Raw genomic sequence first — 8,993 nt, forward strand, 5'->3', positions numbered from 1 at the left:
TCTAAGTTTGCCCTATGATGTTCTTTCCAATCTGGGTAATTTAACCTTGGTAAGTACCGTCTGTGAAGCAACGCCGATATCCTTAAGATTGTTCTAGATCCCCACCCCAACAGACTAAACGAATTACCGGAAGAGCGTTTCTGCTTTTAACAGCCCAAGCATGGCGCGTACTCAAATCCTGGTACACAGGTGGGGCAGGTGGGGGCCCCGAATAACGATTTCGGCGCTGTTTCACAGGCGGGCCTAACCAGAAATTAGTTTCGTCTGTGGCAAAGAGGATTGGAAGGTCTTCCCGCGAGCCTTCTCGAAGCGGGTTTTTGTCATGTTGACGTTTTCTGGGGAAACAAAAATTTTCGTGATTTTGATTGGTTTGCGCGCAGCGCAGGGTAGGACCCTATTGCGTGAGGTAATTTAAGAATAACTGAGAATGTTCTTTAATAATGTTTTTTATATATATACATGAGATTGGGTTCTAAACGCTACGATAAGCGCACTGAGGAAATCGGTTCCTTTAAAAAAAAATTTTTTGGTCTAGGCATTATTATATAGGAAATGTTAATATTTAAAGGAGTGGAGAGGAAATATGCTTCGGTCAGACAGGTTCTTTATCGCCCTATCTTGAACAACAAGCTTGGTCAATAAGGAATCTTTAACCATCTTAACAAGCTTTAAGGGATTTATTTTATGGCCCAAAATAATAGAGCGTAGTTAGAACAAAGTTCGAAGGAAAGTTAGTGTTTTTTGTTTAATGTTTGTATCCTTTGAGTTTATCAGAATCAAGAGTTCATAATAATCCTATGATGATGTCTTGCCAGAATATATTGAGCTAGTATAATGTATTAATGTATCGCGATCACAGGAAAAAAATAACAGATTCCCATTTTTGGATATTTTAGGGAATTTAAAGAATACCCACAAAAATCCCAAATTTGGAAGAGTGAGACAAGTCCCAATCAGGGAACTTGGTTGGGAATTCCCTGGTTGGGACTTGTCTCACTTTGCCAAATTTGGGATTTTTATGGGTATTTTTTAAATACCCTAAAATATCCAAAAATGGGAATCCGTTATTTTTTCCTGTGGATGAATCAACGACCAACAAATAGAGTAACGCTTAATCGATATCAAACACTTCCTTGCAATCACGTGACTGTTACCCACCGCAAGCGACTAATCACCGAGGAGACGCACTTCACTCTCTAGTCAATCAGATGTAAACACGAAACGGAGCTGTGTCACGCTAACAATATTCTTCAAAATAATCTTCCGCGTCAGTTGGATTCCTTGTACCTTTAATTTACAAGATGGATAAGCCAACACCAAACCTCGGCCTTCCAAAGCGAGAGGAAATAACCTGTCCACAGTGTAATAACATATACTCCAATCCCAAACAATTGCCCTGCTTACATGTTCTCTGCCTAGAATGCCTTAACAACTTGGCAACGACGAGCGCACAAGACAAGATCAAATGCCCGATCTGCCAGATCGAACTACATGTTTCAGACTCAAGCTCGATGGAAAATCTGCCAAATTGCCTCCATGTAAATAATTTGCTCGATATTTTGGCCATCAAAGAGCACCACGCTTCGAGTGTGACTTGTGTAAACTGTGATCAGACAGTCGAAGAAGCATCTTATTGTTTTCATTGTGACAGGTTCTGGTGTCAAGCTTGTTTGAATGCACACAACGTTTTGAAGGAGAACAAACTGCATCGTGTTTTGGCACTCAAAGAGATTGGAGACTTTGAAGATGTCCTCAAAGGTTCAGTCACCCCTGTGGCCGGCCCATCGTCTGAGCAAAGAGATCAGAGTAGTGAAGACATGACTGCCTTAATAAATGACATTTCCCGTAAGCTTAATGCTTCAAGAGAGCCATCAAGAAAAATCACCAGTTGCATTCACGTTCTGGAGGAGAACACCCGTCTACTGGATTACCGTTCTAGGACCAACAAGGAAGACATACAACGAACAGTCAATGCTCTTATCTTGACACTTCAACAGAAAGAGCAAGAATTGGTGGCTGAAGTGGAAAACCAGACCATTAAAGCGAAAGAACCACTCGAAAAATCCAAAGGCGAATTACAGGAGCAATTAAAACAGAGGGAGCAATTTATTTCACAGATTGAAGCTCTTATCCAACGCTGCAAGACTGCTGGATTACTACCGAGTACCAAACTAATAATAGATGAGCTATTTGAAGGACTCCAAGAGCTAGAAGACCCAGACATGTTATCCACCACTGAATGGAAAACTGTTACTACGTTTGCTAAAAACAACGAAATATTTCAATCCCTTCAAAGTCTCGGAATCGGCCACCTTACTACCACGAAAACTGCAACAGAGGCAAACCAGTGCGCGGTAAAATGGTTTCAGAAAGCTACAGTCGGGCTGGAGGCAGAAATTGAAGTGATCACCAGGAGTTCCGAGGGTAAACAGTGCTACTGCCCGGGGGATTATATCTCTCTGCAGCTTATCTCAGCAGAGGATCGCAACACTGTTGTTGAAACCAAAATCACCGACTATAATAATGGCAGTTACAAGATTTCTTTCATCCCAAGTGAGGGTGGACATCACTTACCAACCATTCAAGTAAATGGAGAAACCGTTGGTGGTTTTCCACCCCTTCTTATCAACCAACGGTCGTACTTGCCTGTCAAAGCCATTATGGACGGAATTATAGAGACCCAGACTCTTCAGCACAATGTTTTTCACCGCGTGGCTCAGGCTTCGAGACCTCGCTCAAGAGAGATGGAGGAGAAGACTTTAAAACGTCCTTGGGGAGTGACTGTTAATGACAAAAATGAAATCTTTGTAACTGACTTAGGCAACAATCGAATCGTAGTTTTCAACGAAGCAGGAACGTTCATCAGGTCCTTTGGACACAAACTGGTAAAACATCCAACTGGAATATGTATAAATAGTAAAGGTATGATTTTCGTAGTAAACAGAGGTAACGACAAAATTTTACTTTTTAATTCCAAGGGAGAATATGTTACAACAGTTCACAATGGTGACTTGCTGAAGCACCCACGGGGAATATCGCTAGATCCGCAGGGGAATATTTTTGTCTGCGACACGGGAAATAAATGCGTTCGCTTTCTTTCTCCCAATGGAAGTATTTTAAAGACAATCGGAAAGGGTGGGTTACAGTTCCCATTTGACTGTTTGTCGCACAATGGGAACGTTTATGTCTCGGATCGTGATTCCCTGCTTATTAAGGTATTCAGTCAAAACAATGGGAGCATTTTGCATGAGTTTGGTGTTCAATCATTGGAGCCATTAGGACTAGCAATGGATAAAACAGGCCACTTCTTGGTGTCTGGAATTCGGTCAAATTACCACAGGGTTTATGTTTTTACTATGGATGGCAGGCCTGTCACTAAATTTGGGGGATCATTTGGTGGGGAGTTGGGACAATTGAACACACCTACTTCTGTTCCGGTTTTAACAAATGGTCGTATTGTTGTTTGCGACAGTCTAAATTCCCGTCTTCAAGTTTTTGCTTAGTTCAATGCTGTTGAGTGCAAATCTGACTCTTGCCTAGTCAAGATTTCTGAACAGTTTTTACGGAACATTTTGTATAATATTTTTGAATGAAATTCTCAACGTGACATTGCTTCAGTATGCAGTCAAATCTCTGCAGGACGGACACTGTCTTTGGAACAGGCACTAAGAGTCAAATAGTCAAATAAAGGGAGTAGAGTAAGGCAGGGACCAACTCTAGGTGTCTATTTTACCAATGTGTCCGTCTTATGGAGGTGTTCGTTTTAGAGAGAGTCGACTGTACATCAAACATATTGAAGATCAAAATTACCTAATGCGCAACGCAATCACGTCTTTTTCTGCGCATGTTCTGGTACTGTGCGGACGTGTTATTGAGCTCCGCACTAATAGTGAAATTTTAAGTGAAATTCTGATAATGACTCGAAAGTCAAGTTCAAATCCCAGTGCCAAATCCCTTCAAGAAGAAAACGAAGCTTTGAAGAAAGAAATAGAAAGTCTGAAGAGTGAATTTAAACGTATTCCTGTTAATCTATTAAGCTATGTTTTTAACGTAACCTTTTTTCTGTTCCATATCTTTTATACAACTTAAGATATTTATATAAGCTTAAATAACTTTTGTGGACCTGTTAATTTAATATAATGCGCATTTTGTTTTAAAGAGACACTGCTTACCTAGACTAGCCTTTGCTATTTGTGGGCTATTTGAAGAGTAGGAATTGTTGTAGTTAACTCTTGTTTACGTTTCTTCAGACATTATTTATATGTCAAGTTGCGCTTTCTAACATTGGAATCCCTGGCTGGGAGTGCTTCTAAAATCTTGTTAAATCGCACGGTGCTGGCGTGCTGAATGGAAGTGTTATAGACCGCTCTTAAGTGAGTTTTTGTCTTAAGTATATTTGCACGCACAAACTGCCTCAAATGGCTTTGCTAGCCGTCAACAGTACTTATTTGTATAAAAAAATTGCAATTACCAATATATATTGTTGTCGTTGTTATTGTTGTTTCGTTGTCGTTACCTGCGCTCCGTGGGGATTTTCTGTCGCACCATTTGCCCCACTTCTTATGAGCACCTGCAACACAGGCTACTAAAATTCTGGCCCCAGTTGTTCAAACGTTGGATAGCGCTATCCAGCGGATTAGTATTAGTGAAAGTAATTGTACTATCCACTGGATAGAGATTTATCGGGTGGGTAGTGCTATCCTGCCTTTGAACAACCGAGGCCTGGTTAAGGATTGGTAACAATTTTTCAGTAAATTCTAATTCAATCCGGAATAAGATCAGTAGAGTCCACTTTAAGTGTTCAAACCTTACCTCTGAGACTTACCGGTCTCGGTTGGTTGTTAATAATATATATTATGAACGTTACTTAAATTTTACAAGAACTGAGAAGAACATTACGTGGTCATACGGACAGCATAACCAAGTGTGAGTCTTCTGACAGTCTGAGTACTGTATGAACAATTTTGAAGGATGGATTTGTATACTGGAAAGCACTACGATGCTCGTATCCACCAAACGTTTTCATGTGGGCTCTTTGAATTTTTTCTTAACTCAAAACATCATATCTCCTCACCTTCAAACGTCATTGTTATAGCAGCAAGCCTTTTCCGAGGAGTTGACGGTAACTGCGAGGTAACTGCGAAGTCTTTGATGTAAATCGGAACAATTAACTCAAATTCTTAGTTGTCAATGATTTTGGATGAAATTCATTTCCATTTTAAAGGTGCCTGACCTCATTTCAAAGTGAGGTTTTTGGAAACTCAATCGGGAATGACTTATTTGACTGGCCTGAGAAAACAACCGACATTTCGTGCCACGCCAAAACTGGTTTCCCCGCGAAATGACGTCGGAGGAACGAGGGCAGAAATTTTAATCTGGTGACGTGATACTACCCAGACCTTGGTGGTGCTTCTGATTGGTTTATGCAAATTTCCTTCGCTGCACGACCTATCAGAAGCACTACCCAGATTTTTGTATTGACACGTCATCAATATGGAATATCTGCGCTCTTTCCTCAGACGTCATTTCGCCGGGAAACCAGTAGTGGCGTCTGGAAAAGTCGCTCGTTTTTTAGGCTACTTTTTGACTAGTTCGTCATGTTCTTTCCAAATCTGCAGCCATTCTTTTCGTTAAAGTTCGAATTCTAAGGGCAAATTGGTGACTTTTGGAAACTTTCTATTTCCTCCAAGCATTATAAGAAATATTAATGTTAACATTTAAAAGAATGTATACGTAGAGGAAATATGGCAGACAAAAGCGCACAATTATGACCGCTGCATAAAGATTAGACGAGCTCCGTGAGACGGCGAAAACATCGCCATGAAATTGCTTCTAGTTTTTACAGGCGATTTGAAAGAGTGCCTAAAATCTTAAAATCTCAGCTCTTGTCGCGTGACAACTAAAAATCACTTGACATGTAAACACGTGCCCTAAAAGAGTCTAGGTTGCGGCATAAGATAAATTTAACTTCGAATCGGCAAAAAAATTTTTTTAAGCTTGATAGTCGTCTTTTGACAAAACTTCCTTAGAGTTACTCCCGTATATATAAAGCTGTATAGGCAAATCCTTGTTTACATAGTTTTTTGCCTTATTAACATACGCTTATCATCATCTCAGTGATTACGCTAATGAAATAAAATCTCTGAATAATTATTAAAAGCACATAAAAATTTTAGTTATCTCTGAAAATTTGAGCCCGATATACTGAATAGTTTCGAAGATTCACTTTGAAAAACCCCAAACTTCACGGCAAACGTTTCTGCCACACCCAGCAATTTCGCATTTTTTGATTGCTGCTATTTCTTTTGTTATTGATCGTAAAGAGCTGAAAGTTGCGCAAACTGCTCAAATTTACCAGCTCTTTCAAACCAAACTTGTAGTATACGGTGTCGTCTTTGATGGGTTAACTCATATACTAATGAACAAAAATGTTAATGACTTCAGCAAGGTTTCACCAAAAGACCAAAGGATGTGGGTTTTTTTTGCCGCGCCAAAGGGTTTCGTTTTTCATCTCTTTGGTGTAATGCCCCACTCGCAACAAAGTTCTAACATGTTTGAAAGCTCTTAATAAGTTTAACACGGTTAAAATGTGTTTCCATTCAAAGAAGCTGCCCTATGATTTTTGTCAACTAAGAATTTGGACAAATAAAATCATAAGTCAAAGCTATTCCCTTAGCTTTCTTGCATTAATTTTTATTTCAGTAAGCCCAAACGTCATTTCATCAGTAGCTGGAATATGATCTTCCGGGTGAGGGTAGTCCTGAATAGGACTGTTGATGTTGACAGTGACTAATGTTCTGACAAACTGTGGGGTAGTCATCTTCACGGTCAAAGTGACTGGTATCACTTCAGTGATACAAAGTTGGGATTCACGTCGGTGATACAACTCACTTTGTTCGGTCAAGATGGCTGAATGTTAGCCACTGAAGATCTTTTTGTCCCGCCATCCCAGTTCACTGAACAGCAAGGACTTGTTATTTTTAATAGGATTTTTATTTATTTCATGTCTCGCTAAAAAAGTTTTAAGTCATAAGTTTCCTTAAGGAGAGACTTTACCAGTCGCTAATCCCCCTATAATAAATTGTTCTTTTACACCAATCAATTTTAGGGTTACGGAATTTCGGCAAATAACTGTTCCTTGTGTTATTTCCATGCATGATCTCTTAAAGTTATTTTATGTCACCAGATGCTCTCACTGACATTTTCCCATCTACAGCAGGTTTGGACAGCAGAGCAGCAGTGAGCAAAACGTCGTCCAGCCAGGAGGATCCATTTGAGGGGACTGACTGCTTCAGACGATGACAACATATGACCTGCTAGAATCCTTTGAGTTGACCAGAATATATTGGACTATAGATAAAATTTGCGTTTCTGGCAGTTTAAGTTTCAAAAAGCAAAATGTATTGCGTAGAGTCATTGGGTAAGAAAAACACTTACGATATCAAACACTTCCGTGTAATCGCGTCACTTTTACGCACTGAAAGCGACCAATCAAAGAGGACACGCGCTTCACTGGCTAGTCGCAACGGAGCGGTGTCATCCTACTAGAAAATTAGTAACAATATTCTTCAATATAATCTGCCGCATCACTTGGATTCCTTGTACCGTTTGTTTACAAGATGGATACGCCAAACCTCGGCCTTCCAAAGCGAGAGGAAATAACCTGCCCACAGTGTAATAACATATACACCAATCCCAAACAATTGCCCTGCTTACATGTTCTCTGCCTTGAATGCCTCAACGACTTGGCAACGACGAGCGCACAAACTGACAAGTTCAAATGCCCAATCTGCCAGATCGAAGTGCATGTTCTAGACTCAGGCTCGATGGAAAATCTGCCAAATTGCCTCCATGTAAAGAATTTGCTCGATATTTTGGCCATCAAAGAGCATCACGCTTCGAGTGTGACTTGTGTAAACTGTGATCAGACAATCGAAGAAGCATCTTATTGTTTCCATTGTGACAGGTTTTGGTGTCAAGCTTGTTTGAATGCACACAACGTTTTGAAGGAGAACAAACTGCATCGTGTTTTGGCTCTCAAAGATATTAGAGACTTTGAAGATGTCCTCAAAGGTTCAGTCACTCCTGTGGCCGGCCCATCGTCTGAGCAAAAAGATCATAGTAGTGAAGACATGACTGCCATAATAAATGACATTTCCCGTAGGCTTGATGCTGCAAGAGAACCATCAAGAAAAATCACCAGTTGCATTCACGTTCTGGAGGAGAACACCCGTCTACTGGATTACCGTTCTAGGACCAACAAGGAAGACATACAACGAACAGTCAATTCTCTTATCTTGACAGTTCAACAGAAACAGCAAGAATTGGTGGCTGAAGTAGAAAACCAGACCATGAAAGCGAAAGAAAAACTCGAAAAATCCAAAGGCGAATTACTGGAGCAATTAAAACAGAGGGAGCAATTTGTCTCACAGATTGAGGCTCTTATCCAACGCAGCACGATTGCTGGATTACTACCGAGTACCAAACTAATCATAGATGAGCTATTTGAAGGACTCCAAGAGCTAGAAGACCCGGATATGTTATCCACCACTGAATGGAAAAGTCTCACTATGTTTGCTAAAAACAAAGAAATCTTTCAATCCCTCCAAAGTCTCGGAATCGGCGATCTTGCTACTAAGGAAACTACAACAGAGGCAAACCAGTGCTCGGTAAAATGGTTTCAGACTGCTACAGCCGGGCTGGAGGCAGAAATCGAAGTGATCACTAGGAATTCCGAGGGAAAACAGTGCTACTGCCCAGGGGATTATATAAATTTGCAGCTAATCTCAACACAAGATCGTGACACTGTTACTGAAACGAAAATCACTGACTATACTGATGGCAGCTACAAGATTTCTTTCATTCCAATTGAGGGTGGACATCATTTACCGACTATACAAGTTAATGGAGAAACAGTTAGTGGTTTTCCACCCCTTCTCATCAAAGAACGGTCGTTCTTGCCTGTCAGAGCCATTGCAGACGGAATTATGGAG

At 40.4% G+C, this 8,993-nt stretch overlaps 1 protein-coding gene across 1 annotated transcript; it reads left to right on the forward strand.

The window, feature by feature from the left end:
- The first annotated feature begins 1,085 nt into the window (after positions 1-1,085).
- On the forward strand, positions 1,086-4,493 carry LOC140952658 (E3 ubiquitin-protein ligase TRIM71-like). Its single transcript, XM_073402097.1, has one exon. It carries the CDS (start codon positions 1,302-1,304, stop codon positions 3,501-3,503), a length of 2,202 nt encoding a protein of 733 aa, XP_073258198.1. The 5' UTR covers positions 1,086-1,301; the 3' UTR covers positions 3,504-4,493.
- Positions 4,494-8,993: the final 4,500 nt, after the last annotated feature.

The sequence above is a fragment of the Porites lutea genome, chromosome 1 (assembly GCF_958299795.1).
Source record: "Porites lutea chromosome 1, jaPorLute2.1, whole genome shotgun sequence".
In the NCBI taxonomy this organism is placed as follows: Eukaryota; Metazoa; Cnidaria; class Anthozoa; order Scleractinia; family Poritidae; genus Porites; species Porites lutea.

Bases quoted from the DNA above. Each gene is read 5' to 3' on its own strand.
- LOC140952658 (XM_073402097.1), top strand. From the start codon at position 1,302: ATGGATAAGCCAACACCAAACCTCGGCCTTCCAAAGCGAGAGGAAATA.